Source organism: Mustelus asterias, unplaced genomic scaffold (genome assembly GCF_964213995.1).
Source record: "Mustelus asterias unplaced genomic scaffold, sMusAst1.hap1.1 HAP1_SCAFFOLD_3477, whole genome shotgun sequence".
In the NCBI taxonomy this organism is placed as follows: Eukaryota; Metazoa; Chordata; class Chondrichthyes; order Carcharhiniformes; family Triakidae; genus Mustelus; species Mustelus asterias.
The window spans coordinates 16,114-32,781 of record NW_027593422.1 but is presented as its reverse complement, the minus strand read 5'-3'; the positions used below and the strand labels follow the sequence as shown (position 1 = coordinate 32,781).

The following is a 16,668-nucleotide window of genomic DNA, read 5'->3' as shown; positions in this document are numbered from 1 at the left end:
CCAGTCTCTCACCGTCAGTCTCTGGAGCAACATCTTGGCTCCCTCTGACCTTCGACCCGGAAGTCCCGCCGCGGACCGGAAGCGGCCTCACCATGGCAACGCGGCCTAGTTGGAAGCGGCGGCCACTGCAGCCTGCGGGCGGGAGGAGGGCGAGGAATCAAACCCTTGGGCGGGTGGAATCCCGCAAACACCACCCGCCTCCGACAGGCCGCAAATCGATAAGCTTCTGCTGGGTGACCATGTTAAATTCCCTCACAATGTCCTGCTTCGTTCCCCCGCGGCGGCGGAGCTTTCCGGCCGACCATAGAGTAGCGCGGAGTTTCCATTGAGCCCAGGAGACAGTGAGAGGCTGCAGCATCAGACCATTCTGCTCTTTATCAATCACCCCATAACAGGACTTTAGTGAATTAGCACCCAGTGTGTGTGCTGGGGGGAATTAAATTGCCCTTTAATGTTCAAAGCTGTGCAGGTTAGGGGGATTGGCCATGCTAAATAACCCCTTAGTGTCCAAAGATGTGCAGGTTTGGTGGATTGGCCATGGTGTGGGGTTATGGGGATAGGGAGGGGGAGAGGGCCTGGGCACGATACTCTGTCAGAGAGTCGGTGCAGACTCAAGGGGCCAAATGGCCTTTTTGGCACTGTAGGGATTCTAGGATTCTATGCTCATGAAATATTCAAAAGAGGCAGTAATTCACCAATCAACGGCAAGTAACTGGCGAGACACGTGTTCACCAGCCTCCCTTGAAGGGACCAGATAGAACATAGAACATTACAGCGCAGTACAGGCCCTTCGGCCCTCGAAGTTGCGCCGACTTGTGAAACCAATCTAAAGCCCATCTAACCTACACTATTCCAATATCATTCATATGTTTATCCAATGACCCTTTAAATGCCCTTAATGTTGGCGAGTCCACTACTGCTGCAGGCAGGGCATTCCACACCCTCACCACTCTGAGTGAAGAACCTACCTCTGACATCCGTCCTATATCTATCACCCCTCAGTTTAAAGCTATGTCCCCTCGTGCTAGCCATCACCATCCGAGGAAAAAGGCTCTCACTGTCCACCCTATCTAATCCTCTGATCATCTTGTATGCCTCTGTTAAGTCACCTCTTAACCTTCTTCTCTCTAACGAAAACAGCCTCAAGTCCCTCAGCCTTTCCTCATAAGACCTTCCCACTATACCAGGCAACTTCCTGGTAAATCTCCTCTGCACCCTTTCCAATGCTTCCACATCCTTCCTATAATGCGGTGACCAGAATTGTATGCAATACTCCCAAGTGCGGCTGCACCAGAGTTTTGTGACAGACTGGTGTTTCAGGAACAGAATATTTATCAATCGTGGGCAGCGAAGGTTAGAGTTTCAGTTTTAAGGAAATGTGCAATATGGTATGCCTTCCGCAACATTTTTTCAAAGTTTATTTGTTAGTGTCACAAGTAAGGCTCGTATTAACATGGCAATGAAGTTACTGTGAAATTCCCCTAGTCGCCACACTCCGGCGCCTGTTCGGGTACACCGAGGGAGAATTTAGCACGGCCAATGCATCTAAAGTTTATTTATTAGTGTCACAAGTAGGTTTACATTAACACCGCAATGACATTACTGTGAAAATCCCCTGGTTAGGGTGCATTGACCCGAACAGGTGCCGGACTGTGGCGACTAGGGGAATTTCACAGAACTTCATTGCAGTGTTAATGTAAGCCTTACTTGTGACTAATAAATAAACTTTACTTTACTAGCCACACTCCAGCATCTGTTCGGGTAACACTGCGGGAGAATTTAGCATGGCCAATGCACCCTAACCAGCACGTCTTTTGGATTGTGGGAGGAAACCGGAGCACCCGGAGAAAACCCACGCAGACACGGGGAGAACGTGCAGACTCAGCACAGACAGTGAACCCAAGCCGGGAATCGAACCTGGGTCCCTGGCGCTGTGAGGCAGCAGTGCTAACCACTGTGCCACCGTGCCACCAGATTCTGCAGATGTTCAGCATTTTATGCTTAGACAGCTTCATGTTTGTCGTAGGTAGACCTCCTTGAACTTGATTTCTTGTTTTCCTGTAATATGGACCAATCCGGGTGGTAATGAGCTGTCCCACGGGGTCACTGGACAAAAATAATTGCAACAAGTGCCCCCTTCTCAGTCACGATGATGAACATGGGATAATCTCAGCAAAGTAAAAAGATGCAAAAATAAACATCCAACTAAAACTAGAATACCTTGTCCAGACTAAAACAGTATGTTATTATTGATGTCTGCAAGACATTCTTTACCATGGGGTGGTGCCTACCAGTTGTGGCATGGGCAGCATGGTGGCACAATGGGTTAGCACTGCTGCCTCACATCGCCAAGGACCCGGCTTGGGTCACTGTGCGGAGTCTTCACGTTCTCCCTGTGTCTGCGTGGGTTTCCTCCGAGTGCTCCAGTTTCCTCCCACAGTCCGAAAGACGTGCTGGTTAGATGCATTGGCCATGTTAAATTCTCCCTCAGTGTAACCCTAACAGGTGCCGGAGTGTGGCGACTAGGGGATTTTCACAGTAACTTCATTACGGTGTTAATGTAAGTCTACTTGTGACACGAATAAATAAACTTTTAAAAAGTTGTGGAAGGCATCAAGCTGCTACATGGGTGCTGTACGAGTGCGTGTCCCAGGATCTTGACCCAGTGAGCATGAAGTAATGGCCGATACCTGTGTTAAGATATGGTACATGACTTGGAAGGGATCTTGAAGATGATGCTGTTCTCATAGGCACCTGCTGTCCTTTCTCTTCTAAGTATTGGAGTTGACGCTGTGAAAACTGCAGTTGATTGTATACAGCATTGCAATTTTTATTGTCTGTCTTTGAGATGTAGGCAAAGGTTAGGCAACATTCACTGCCCACATGTTGTTCTGAGGGTATTTGGAATCAACCCTGTAGCGTGACCAACACCAAGTAGTGGTGAAAGCTTCCCTGAAGGACATTAGTGAACCAATTGTGTTTCTGTCAGCTTTCAGTCATTTTCTATTGCCAGTCCATAAATTACAAGTTTTTATTGAATTAATTTTCACAATTTTCCATAGTGGATTCAACTATACAACCTCTAGTTTGCTAATCCAGTACCAAGGCCACTAAGTTACCCTTGTACACTTGCTTGTCCCACCACACACCAGACATTTAATCTCAAAACAGTACAGGGTGCAAGCGGACCCAATCCTACACCTGTACAACTTTTCTAATTGCGCGACACAATTCTAGCGTCAGTATAAAACTGTACATTCTCATACAAAAAAAGATTTGTATTTATCCAGCATGCTTCAATTCTCAAATCTCCTGCATCCCATTTACAGCCAATGAAGTACTTTTGAAGCATTTGTGATATCGGAAACATGGCAATTGGCAAATTTCCACAAACAGCAGTGAGATAATCACCAAATAATCTGTTTCAATAGTGTTGATTGAGGGATAAATATTAGCCAGGACACTGGGAAGTACTCCCCTGCTCTTTAAAATATTGGAACCATGGGATGTTTTAACATCTTCTTGAATGGGGGCAGATAGGGGGGGAACGTGGGTTTTAAAAGTCTCCGTTGAGAGCACCTCTGACAGTGTGCCAATCCTTCAGCACTGCCCTGTTGTTAGGTTGAAGAGATGTCAGTTAGCCGGAGGACTGGTTCGTGATGCGTCGGTTCAATTCCCGTATTGGCTGAGGTTATACATGAAGGCTCCACCTTCTCAACCTTGCCCCGTCGCCTGAGGTGACCCTCAGGTTAAATCACCTCCTGTCAGCTCTCTCTCTCTCTCTCTCAAAACATAAAATCCCTGCAGTGCAAGAGCAAGCCATTCGGTCCATCAAGATCGCACCGACCACAATCCCACCCAGGCCCTATCCCCATGACACCACATATTTAGCCTGCTAAGCCCCTGACACTAAGGGACAATTTAGCATGGCCAATCCACCTAACCTGCACATCTTTGGAGTGTGGGGAGCGTGGACTATGGTCCTTAGGACTTTGGCGAGTTTGATTGTCGGGTTGGATATGAGAAATTACTACTTTTTTTTGCACTTAAAGAAATGGAATCACAGTGAATTTAATAAAACACTAAATAATAGTACCAGTGAACAGAATGATCATATTTAACTGCATCTCGATGCTATTGGACCCTAACCATGAGAAAGGACTTATTGGCCATCTGGGTGTGGACTTGTTAACTTGGTTAACTTTTCTTTGGGCTGGGAAGTTCTTTGCTCCATTGAAACATGTCGAACAGCAACGGTGTCCAGTTGATGCAGAAAGTGGTGGAGCAACTGAGGCTGGAGGCCAGCCTGGAGAGACTCAAGGTGAGAAGCAGGGACCTCCCCCCCCCACCTCCCCCTGCTCTAGGGGGTAGTAAGCAAGGGAGAGGGTTTAAGCAACAGAATTGAGAGCAAAGTTATAGATCATGGCATAAAAGGGACAGTAACAACATGGATACGGAATTGGCTGAATGACAGGAAACTGAGTGGTTGTTTATAAGACCCTGGAGGTGAGGGGGGGGATAGTTCAGAGCGGAGTTTCCCAGAAGTTGGTTTGAGAAGCCCTACTCTTAGATTTTGGTGCACAGCTCACAATTTCACAATCTGCAGATGATACGAAACTTGGAAGTAAGTGAACCATGAGGATAGTGTAAACCAGGACACAGACACGTCGGTGTAACGGGCAGACCATTGGCAGATGAAAGTTAACGCAGAGAAATATAGTGATTTGTTTTGCTAGGAAGAGTGCAGAGAGACGATATTAAACAAAGAGTGTTTGTGGGCAGAACTTATTGGAGGTGGCAGGGCCGGTTGAGGGAGTGGTTAATAAGGTATACAGCACCCTGGGCTTTATTAATAGGGCATTAATAGTACAAAAGGAAGGAGATTATGTTAATGAGGTGGGGATGCCGGTGTTGGACTGGCGTGGGCACAGTAAGAAGTCTCACAACACCAGGTTAAAGTCCAACAGGTTTATTTGGAATCACAAGCTTTCGGAGCGCTGCTCCTTCCTCAGGTGATGAAGGAGCAGCGCTCCGAAAGTTTGTGATTCCAAATAAACCTATCGGACTTTAACCTGGTGTCGTAAAACACTGGTTTTGCCTCAACTGAAGCATTGCATCCAGTTTTGGGCGTCACACTACTGGGAGGGTGTTTAAAGTTTATTGATTGTCGCAAGTAGGCTGACATTAACACTGCAATGAAGTTACTGTGAAAATCCCCTAGTCGCCACACTCAGGCGCCCGTTCGGGTACACTAAGGGAGAATTTAGCACGGCCAATGCACCCTAACCAGCACGTCTTTCAGACTGTGGGAGGAAATCGGAGCACCCGGTGGAAACCCATGCAGACACGGGGAGAACGTGCAGACTCCACACAGTCAGTGTCCCAAGCTAGGAATCAAACCCGGGCCCCTGGCGTGAGGAAGCAGTGTGAACCACTGTGCCACCGTGATGTAAAGGTACTTGAAAGGGTGCAGAAAAGATTCACGAGACTGGTTCCAGGGATGAGAAACTTAAGTTTAAGAACTTCTCCAATCTACCTATGTAAGAGAAAGTTGAGAGGAGATTTGTACGAGGGATACGGACAGAGTAGAGAGGGAGAAACAGTTCCCATTGGTGGAAGGATTGAGAACAAGAGGGCACAGAGTTAAGGTAATTGAGAAAAAGTTGTAATGGGGACCTGAGGAGAAACGCTTTCACGCAGCGAGTGGTTAGAATCCAGAATGCACTCCCTGGGAGTGTGGTGGGAGGCAGGGTCATGTGAGGCTTTCAAAAGGGAATGTCTGTGTGGAGTTTGCACGTTCTCCCCGTGTCCACGTGGGTTTCTTCCAGGTGCTCCGGTTTCCTCTCACAGTCCAAGGATGTGTGGGTTAGGTGGATTGGCCGTGCTAAATTGCCCCTTAGTGTCAGGAGGACTAGGATAAATCCGTGGGGTTATGGGGATAGGGCCCAGGTGGGATTGCTGTCGGTGCAGGCTCGATGGGCAGAAAGGCCTCCATCTGCACTGTCGGGATTCTATGGTTCCATAGCATTGGATCATTATCTGAAAAGGGGATATTTGTAGGGCTATGGGGGAAAGACAAGGGAGCTACATTGGGCGAATTGCTCTACAAGTGAGCCAGCAGAAACATAATGGACCAAATGGCCTCCTTTTGTGCTGTAACAGCTCTGTGAATGTGCTGCGGTCAGGGCTTGCTGCTGATTGAACTAGGAAACAAAGATGCTCAGTGTCTGCCTGTCCACTCATGGTCATGTGTGAAGCATAAAGTAAGGCAGGCGGTTCATCATCACTTGGGTTCAGTCCAAGAATTAAAACAGTGAGTAAACTGTGCTGACTCCTCACGGGCACCTCTTGACTTTCGATCCTTGCCTCTCCAATATTTTGTAAACTCCACCTAACGCTGACTATTTTTCATAAGACCGTAAGACATAGGAGCAGACTTAGGCCACTCTGCCCATCGAATCTGCTCCACCATTCAACCCTGGCTGATATTTTTCTCATCCCCATTCTCCTGCCTTTTCCCCATCACCCCTGATCCCCTTATTAATCAAGAACCTATCTATCTCTGTCTTAAAGACACTCAATGACCCGGCCTCCACAGCCTTCTGCGGCAAAGAGTTCCACAGATTCACCACTCTCTGCCTGAAGAAATTCCTCCTCATCTCTTTTTTAAAGGATCGTCCCTTCAGTCTGAGGTTGTGCCCTCTGGTTCTAGTTTTTCCTACCAGTGGAAACATCCTCTCCACGTCCACTCTATCCAAGCCTTGCGGTATCCTGTAAGTTTCAATAAGATCCCCCCTCATCCTTCTAAACTCCAACGAGTACAGACCCAGGGTCCTCAACCGTTCCTCATACGACAAGCTCCTCATTCCAGGGATCATTCTTGTGAACTTCCTCTGGACCTTTTCCAAGCCCAGCACATCCTTCCTTAGATACAGGGCCCAAAACTGTTCACAATACTCCAAATGGGGTCTGACCAGAGCCTTACACAGCCTCAGAAGTACATCCCTGTTCTTGTATTCTAGCCCTCTTGACATGAATGCTAACATTGCATTTGCCTTCCTAACTTCTCCTGCCGACTGAACCTGCACGCTAACCTTAAGAGAATCTTGAACAATGATTCCCAATTCCTTTGTGTTTCTGATTTCCTAAGCATTTTCCCATTTAGAAAATAGTCTATGCCTCCATTCCTCCTTCCAAAGTGCATAACCTCACACCTTTCCGCATTGTATTCCAGCTGCCACTTCTTTGCCCACTTTCCTAACCTGTCCAAGTCCTTCTGCAGCCCCCCTGCTTCCTCAATACTACCTGTCCCTCTACATATCTTTGTATCATCTGCAAACTTGGCAACAGTGCCTTCAGTTCCTTCCTCCAAATCGTTAATGTATATTGTGAAACATTGTGGTCCCAGCACTGACCCCTGAGGCACAACACTAGTCACTGGCTGCCATCCTGAAAAAGACCCCTTTATCCCCACGCTCTGCCTTCTGCCAGTCAACCAATTGTCTATCCATGCCAGGATCTTACCCTTAACACCATGGGCTCTTAACTTATTTAACAGTCTCCTATGCGGCACCTTGTCAAAGGCCTTCTTGAAATCTAAATAAATCACGTCCACTGGTTCTCCTTTATCTAACTTCCTTGTTATCTCCTCAAGGAACTTTAACAGAATTGTCAGACATGACCTCCCCTTGACAAAGCCGTGCTGACTCAGTCCGACTTTATCATGCACAGCCAGTAAGGACGATGGATAAAGCAGAATCCCGCCTATTATTTGTTTTCCCCCTTCCTCTCCTGATGCCGACAGCCCATCTTGGGGCACAGACCTTGAGCCATTGGCCAGATCCCCCCCCCCGCCCCCATCATTCCTCATGTAAGGGGGCATTCAGCAGCTGTCCTCGGGTTATTTAACCAAGGAGGACATCACATTTCAGCATAACCTCACAATAACCTCCACCAATGTGAAGAGGAGCAGCTTTTCAGCCCCTCGAATTTGCCGTACCATTCAGTTAGGTTCCCGTCCAGCCGGGGAACACTTCAGCAGTCAAGGGCTTTCAGCCTCTGATCTTCGGGTAAGCGTTCTCCAAGGCGGCCTTCACGACACACGACAATGCAGAATCACCAAGCAGAAACTGATAGCCAAGTTCCGCACACATGAGGACGGCCTCAACCGGGACCTTGGGTTCATGTCACACTATCTGCAACCCCTACCTGGGGCCTGGGCTTGCAAAATCCCACTAACTGTCCTGGCTTGAGACAATTCATACTCTTTAACCTGTGATTATCCCTCTCTCCACTCGCAATGTCTGTCCCTGTAAAGACTCGTATTCCAACCATTCTTCATATTCCAATCTGTAAATTGTCTCTTTGTCTATATATGCCGAGTTTGTGAACCTACCTTCACTCACCCGATGAAGAGGCAGCGCTCCGAAGGCTCGTGATGCCAAATAAACCTGTTGGACTTTAACCTGGTGTTGTGAGACTCCTTACTATTCAATTAGAAATCATGGCACGGCACGGTAGCACAGTGGTTAGCACTGCTGCTTCACAGCTCCAGGGTCCCGGGTTCGATTCCCGGCTCGGGTCACTGTCTGTGTGGAGTTTGCACATTCTCCTCGTGTTTGCGTGGGTTTCCTCCGGGTGCTCCGGTTTCCTCCCACAGTCCAAAGATGTGCGGGTTAGGTTGATTGGCCAGGTTAAAATTGCCCCTGAGATGCGTAGGTTAGAGGGATTAGCGGGTAAAATATGTGGGGGTAGGGCCTGGGTGGGATTGTGGTCGGTGCAGACTCGATGGGCCGAATGGCCTCCTTCTGCACTGTAGGGTTTCTATGATTCTATGATGGCTGATCTGTATCTTAACTCTACCTTCCTGCCTCGAATCTGTAACCTTAATCCCCTTGCCAAGAAAAATCCAGCAATCCCAATACTGAAATGTTTAATTGAAACTCCCTTCCCTCCCCCTCACCCAATCCTCAACCTTTTTTTGGCGGAGAGAGTTTGTGTTTCCACCACCCTTTGTGTGACCGTGTGTTTTGGAGTCCACTCCAAAACAGTCCCGCTCTAACTCTAAGGTTATGTTTCTTGTCATAAAATGCCCATCAGCGTGGGGATCAAAGGGCAGGGACTCAGGCCAACCTTTCCCTCTCCCCCAAGGTTGCAAATCTTGCCTCAGCTGAGAGAACAATGTGACGCCTCAGGAAGTTTGCAAACCAGAGCTTGGGGGGTGGGGAGGAGGAGGGAAAAGTGCAGTCTAAACTGAGGCTGGGAGGAAGAGCCAGGTCACTTTAAACACACTCCAGCATTTGCCAAGTTCTGTGTACGATCGCAACTCACTTCCCATCGTAATACCAGGAACCCCAAGCAGCTGTTTGGTGAGATTCACTTGGAACATTCAGAGATGGATGAGTTGGACTATCAAGGTTGGACCTCGCAGAGAAGCTGGCTAATGTAATATTGGCTGTAAATTTCTGTTGTAATTGTAGATGGGGTCATAAATTAGTACAGCCACTTGATCCGTTGCGTCTGTGGCAGTTCTTTTAAAATATGAACATACAAAATGGGAGCAGAAGTAGGCCATTCGGCCCCTTGAATCTGTTCCAACATTCAGTAAGACCATGGCTGATCTGTTTGTGTTTCTAATTACACATTCCCATCTTACTACCCCCTCCCCCTCCACAACGTACTGTAGCTCACACCTCTATGGCCATCAGGCTGTAGCTCACACTCCTGTGACCATCACATTCTGTAGCTCACACCCCTGTGGTCATCACTGCAGCTCACACCTCGATGGCCATCAGACTGTAGCTCACACCCCTATGACCATCACATTCTGTAGCTCGCACCCCTGTGGTCATCACTGTAGCTCACACCCCTGTGGTCATCACTGTAGCTCACACCTCGATGGCCATCAGACTGTAGCTCACACCCCTGTGGTCATCACATACTGTAGCTCACACCCCTGTGGTCATCACTGTAGCTCACACCCCTGTGGTCATCACTGTAGCTCACACCCCTGTGGTCATCACTGTAGCTCACACCCCTGTGGTCATCACTGTAGCTCACACCCCTGTGGTCATCACATACTGTAGCTCACACCCCTGTGGTCATCACTGTAGCTCACACCTCGATGGCCATCACGCTGTAGCTCACACCCCTGTGGTCATCACATTCTGTAGCTCACACCCCTGTGGTCATCACATTCTGTAGCTCGCACCCCTGTGGTCATCACATACTGTAGCTCACACCCCTGTGGTCATCACATACTGTAGCTCACACCCCTGTGGTCATCACTGTAGCTCACACCTCTATGGCCATCAGGCTGTAGCTCACACCCCTGTGGTCATCACATTCTGTAGCTCGCACCCCTGTGACCATTACATTCTGTAGCTCACACCTCTATGGCCATCAGACTGTAGCTCACACCCCTGTGGTCATCACATACTGTAGCTCACACCCCTGTGGTCATCACATACTGTAGCTCACACCCCTGTGACCATCACATTCTGTAGCTCACACCTCTATGGCTATCAGGCTGTAGCTCACACCTCTGTGGTCATCACATACTGTAGCTCACACCCCTGTGACCATCACATACTGTAGCTCACACCCCTGTGACCATCACATACTGTAGCTCACACCCCTGTGACCATCACATACTGTAGCTCACACCCCTGTGCTCATCACATTCTGTAGCTCACACCCCTGTGACCATTACATTCTGTAGCTCACACCCCTGTGGTCATCACATTCTGTAGCTCACACCCCTGTGACCATCACATTCTGTAGCTCACACCCCTGTGACCATTACATTCTGTAGCTCACACCCCTGTGACCATCACATTCTGTAGCTCACACCCCTGTGGTCATCACATTCTGTAGCTCACACCCCTGTGACCATTACATTCTGTAGCTCACACCTCTATGGCCATCAGACTGTAGCTCACACCCCTGTGACCATCACATTCTGTAGCTCACACCCCTGTGACCATCACATACTGTAGCTCTCACCCTGTAGCCTCCATGTTAGTATTTTATTTCATTCTAATGTGACCTTTCCAGGTTTCTCAGGCTTCCATGGATCTGAAAAACTTCTGCCTCCAGAATGCTCACAAAGATCTCCTGCTTACAGGGGTTCCATCCAACGATAATCCTTTCAGACCTCCAAAATCCTGCCTTCTGCTGTGAACCCCTCATCAGGCTTCGTACAGCTGTCCAGTAAATGGTAACAAAAGTTTAAAATATTTTAGCCTGTGCGCAAAAAAAATATTTTTGTATATTTACCAGCATAGAGTGGTTGATTTGATTTATTATTGTCGCATGTATTAATATACAGTGAAAAGAATTGTTTCCTGCGCGCTATACAGACAAAGCATACCGTTCATAGAGAAGGAAACGAGAGGGTGCAGAATGTAGTGTTACAGTCATAGCTAGGGTGTAGAGAAAGATCAACATAATGCGAGGTAGATCCATTCAAAAGTCTGACAGCAGCAGGGAAGAAGCTGTTCTTGAGTCGGTTGGTACGTGACCTCAGACTTCTGTATCTTTTTCCCGACGGAAAAAGGTGGAAGAGAGAATGTCCGAGGTGCGTGGGGTCCTTGATTATGCTGGCTACTTTGCCGAGGCAGCGGGAAGTGTAGACAGAGTCAATGGATGGGAGGCTGGTTTGAGTGATGGACTGGGCTTCATTCACAACATTTTGCAGTTGGGCCGAAAGGCCTGTTTCTGTGCCCTATATCCCGTGTCTTATTCCGTGATGAGAGCCTGGCCATGTGTAAGCTTCTTATTCCTTCTATAAACTGTTCAATTCGACACTTCACTCCAAGTTTGCTTGATTTTGTTTCTGGGATGTGAGCCTCACTGTCTCGGGCAGCATTTATTCCCATCCCTAATCACCCTTGAGTAGGTGGTGCTGAGCTCCCTTCTTGATCCGCTGGTTGCCAGTCCACATGGTGATATTAGCCAGGGCGTTCCAGGATTCTGATCCAGCGACAGTGATAGAAAGACGATATATTTCCAAGTCAGGGTGGTTTGTGAATTGGAGTGGAACTAATGTTTCCAGAAGCGTGCTGCTCTTGTCCTCCTGGGCGATAGAGGTCACGAGTTTTGGAAGCCGCTTTCGGTGGATCCTTAGTGAGTTGCTGCAGTGATCAATAAGGGGATATGGCAAGATTTAGGTCACATACCAGCTATAATCTCATTGAATGGCAGTACTGGCTCAAGGGTGGGAATGGCCTCCTCCCATTCCTATACCTGATTGAATGGATAAGCTTGGGTTGTTTTCTCTGGAGCAGAGAAGACTGAGGAGCGACCTGATCGAGGTGTTCAAGATTATGAGGGGCGTGGACAGAGTGGATAAGGAGCAGCTGTTCCCCTGAGTTGAAAGGTCAGTCACGAGGGCACGTCAGTTCAAGGTGAGAGGCAGGAAGTTGAGGGTGGGATGTGAGGAAACACATTTTTACCTAGAGGGTGGTGACGGTCTGGAATGCGCTGCCTGGGAGGGTGGTGGAGGCTGGGATGCCTCACATCCTTTAAAAGGTGTCTGGATGAGCACTTGGCACATCATAACATTCAGGGCTATGGATCTGGTAAAGTGCTAGTAAATGGGATTAGGTGGGAGTTCAGGTGTTTTTTGCGTGCTGGTGCAGACTCGATGGGCCGAAGGGTCTCTTCTGCGCTGTGCGATTCTATGAACGTCCTGGGAACGCAGCACAGGAAAGTGGCATTGTTTAAAAAGTGTGTAATAAAAGTTAATTTCACACTCCCTCAGCCAACATTGTTAGGACAATGCAAAGGAGAAGCAGTACACTGCAGTGGCTGGGAATCTGAAATGAACAGGAAAGGCTCAGCAGATCAGGCAGCATCTGTGGAGAGAGAGACAAAGATAACGTTTCGGGCCAATCACACACTTGCTGAGGAAAAGTCAATAAGACCTGAAACGTTAACTCTGTTTCTCTCTTTACAGATGACCTGCTGAGTATTTCCAGCATTTTCTATTTGCAGAATATATTATCTGGTCTTTATCACATTGCTGTTTGTGGGAGCTTGCAGAGCACAAATCGGCTGCTGTGTTTCCTACATTACAATGACGGCGCTTCACAAGTACGTCATTGGCAGTAAAGTACTTGGAGTCGTCCTAAGATTGTGGAAAGCGCAATATAACTTCAAGTTCTTTCTTGTTGAGGTGATGAATATTAATAGCTTGGGAGTGGAACACTTTTATCTCCTACCCTCCGCACTCCCCGGGTCAGATGTAGCACTGGCAACTGTGGCCTACGTCTCCCTCTGTTCTTCCCTATTTAGAATCATAGAATCCCTACAGTGCAGAAGGAGGCCATTCAACCCATTGAGTCTGCAGCAATCCCACCCACGCCCCATTCCCGTAACCCCTCATTTGATTTGATTTATTATTGTCACATGTATTAACATACAGTGAAAAGTATTGTTTCTCGCACACTATACAGACAAAGCATACCGTTCATAGAGAAGGAAACGAGAGAGTGCAGAATGTAGTGTTACAGAGCTAGGGTGTAGAGAAAGATCAACTTAATGCGAGGTAGGTCCATTCAAACGTCTGACAGCAGCAGGGAAGAAGCTGTTCTTGAGTCGGTTGGTGCATGACCTCAGACTTTTGTATCTTTTTCCTGACGGAAGAAGGTGGAAGAAAGAATGTCCGGGGTGCGTGGGGTCCTTAATTATGCTGGCTGCTTTGCCGAGGCAGCGGGAAGTGTAGACAGAGTCAGTGGATGGAAGGCTGGTTTGCGTGATGGATTCGGCTACATTCACGACCTTTTGTATTTACCCTGCTAATCCTCCTGACACTAGGCACGGTAGCACAGTGGTTAGCACTGCTGCTTCACAGCTCCAGGGACCTGGGTTCGATTCCCAGCTTGGGTCACTGTCTGTGTGGAGTTTGCACATTCTCCTCGTGTCTGCGTGGGTTTCATCTGGGTGCTCCGGTTTTCTCCCACAGTCCAAAGATGTGCGGGTTAGGTTGATTGGCTATGCTAAAATTGCCCCTTAGTGTCCTGAGATGCGTAGGTTAGAGGGATTAGCGGGTAAATATGTAGGGATAAGGGGGTAGGGCCGGGGTGGGATTGTGGTCGGTACTGACTCGATGGGCCAAATGGCCTCTTTCTGCACTGTAGGGCTTCTATGCTTCTACAGGGTTAATTTAGCATAGCCAATCAACCTAACCTAATCTTTGGACTGTGGGAGGAAACCAGAGGAAACCCACGCAGACACGGGGAGAACGTGCAGACTCCGCGCAGACAGTGACTCAAGGCTGGAATTGAACCCGTGTCCCTGGCGCTGTGAGGCAGCAGTGCTAACCGCTGTGCCACTGAATGCTTTGGACTCCCAACATGTTGGCTCACGGAACAGTCGGAGGCACCTGTCATGGGTTGGTTCCAGCTGTAAATTGTGGGGTAATATTGCTGGGGGAGCGATTGAGGGGAGGGACATAGCGAAGCCACGAGGAAGTCCCTCAAGATGTTGGCCACCATTTTTACAGAGAGAAACAGATCAGACAGCTTCCTGTGCAGAGTGAGGTGTTCGCACAGTCTGGTGCCTTTCTCTTTCTGTTCACTGAAGCTGCAGTCATTACTGCAGGAAGGACACGGGTGAAGCAGAATAACATTCCAAAGTTGTCTTTGTTTGGTTTCCTTTAGGTCCGTGTTTGGATTAATTGGGGTATTGTGTAATCTTCAGGATGATCATAATAAATAAAGTCCTGAACGATACTCAAGACTGAAAGAGGATCACGAACACACCAGTACTGACGCATGTAACAACAGAACAGAAAACACTTTCACCTGGAACAGGGGGAAGAGAGGATTGTTTGGGGCAAAGAGTTATTTACAGAAACTGGTCGAAGAATCATTAATTACACTCTTAATAAACTGACGCCAGGAAAGGCATTGGAAATTACGAGAGCGAAACTGGACACTTGATTTTGAACCAGTCGACAGAATTACCACTCAGTGCTAAACTGTTGCAGTAGCGAGCTCTCTGCTGGAGAGACAGGCCAATATTCCAGCAGCATTTGGTGTTAGAAGACATTGCAACGTGTACAAGACTCAAAGGTTTCCACCGTTCCGCTCCTGAACACAAGGAAGTCAACCATTTCACTGAACGTCAAAGAATCTGCTCCAAGACATACCCCGAAAACCCTGGTGAACCTGTCAGCTTCAGAATTGTGGAGGAAATTAACAGGAGCCGAAAGGAAAAGCAATGTACTGCAGATGCTCCCGGAGATCTGAAATTAAAACGGAAAGTGCTGGAAAAAAAACTCAGCAGTTCTGGCCCCGTCAGTGCAGAGAGAAACAGAGTTAATGTTTCCAGTTCACAGCGACTCTTTAAGAGTCGTCCTATTCCACTCAAAGCGTTACCTCTGAGCCTCTCCCCACAGACGCTGCCAGACCTGCTGAGTTTATCCAGCACTTGCTGTTCTTATTTCGAAAGGCACATGCGGTTGGTCCAGAATCTACAGGATTAAGACCTGCTCTCGAGACCAGTCGGTCACTGTTTAGGAAAGGTACAAAGGGTTATTTTCCTGTGCAATTTCAGGAACCCTGTGTATAACAAAAATGGAACGGTAGATAATGTTCGCCCCTGCCCATTGCTGGTAGAATCTTAATGTTCGATCATACTGATACCAAAGGTAATTTTCCTAGAGTTGTAGAGAAGGCAGCCATTCGGCCCATCCTGCATGGCCTAGCTTTTTGGAAGGGCTATCTGATCTGTTTTGGTAGCGCTGTAAATGTACCTTTTCAAGTATTTCCCAATGATAGTATTGAGTCTGCATATTCCCGATCATCACAACTCCCCGCATTGATTATAAACCCTCCTCACCTTGCCACTAGCTCTCTTGCCAATTACTTTAAATCTGGTTAGTGACCCTCCTCACAGTGGAGACGGTTTTTGTTGTTTTAGATTTTGTCCCACGTTTGTCACTTGGTAAATAAACAGGATGGTGAACACACAAGAACTCACTCACCCTACACAATGTGCATTATAGACCTTCCACAGTCCCACCAAAAAGATTTCAGCCTCCCACTATCACCAGTACAAAGTCCTCTCTTTACAGCCTCCTATTTATACTGTGTTGGGTGATTGGAAACATTACTTTAATATTAAACAGGCCAATTGGCTCAGCTGCTTCATGCTGGTGTCTGTGCACCACATGTGCTGCCTCCCACCCCTTCTCCACTCTCACCTTATCAGCATTTCCTCTATTCCTTGCTCCCGTGTGTTTTACAGGCACAGTGGTCAGCACTGCTGCCTCACAGCGCCAGGGACCCAGGTTCGATTCCCGGCTCGGGTCACGTGGGTTTCCTCCGGGTGCTCCGGTTTCCTCCCAGTCTGAAAGATGTGCGGGTTTGAGGGATTGGCTACGCTAAATTGCCCCTCAGTGTCCAAGGATGTGTAGATTAGGGGGATTGGTCATGCTAAATTGCCCCTTAGTGTCCAAGGATGTGTAGATTACGTGGATTGGTCATGCTAAATTGCCCCTCAGTGTCCAAGGATGTGTAGGTTAGGGGGATTGGTCATGCTAAATTGCCCCTCAGTGTCCAAGGATGTGTAGATTAGGGGGATTGGTCATGCTAAATTGCCCCTCAGTGTCCAAGGATGTGTAGATTAGGGGGATTGGTCATGCTAAATTGCCCCTCAGTG

The 16,668-nt window shown here is 48.0% G+C and overlaps 1 protein-coding gene across 1 annotated transcript; it reads left to right on the top strand.

The window, feature by feature from the left end:
• Positions 1–4,199: 4,199 nt before the first annotated feature.
• Positions 4,200–14,799, top strand: LOC144490596 (guanine nucleotide-binding protein G(I)/G(S)/G(O) subunit gamma-5-like). The gene is made up of 3 exons (XM_078208309.1): positions 4,200–4,321; positions 11,056–11,218; positions 14,664–14,799. The coding sequence occupies exons 1-2, from the start codon at positions 4,241–4,243 to the stop codon at positions 11,179–11,181; spliced, it is 207 nt and encodes a 68-aa protein (XP_078064435.1). The 5' UTR covers positions 4,200–4,240; the 3' UTR covers positions 11,182–11,218; positions 14,664–14,799.
• The last annotated feature ends 1,869 nt before the right edge of the window (positions 14,800–16,668 follow it).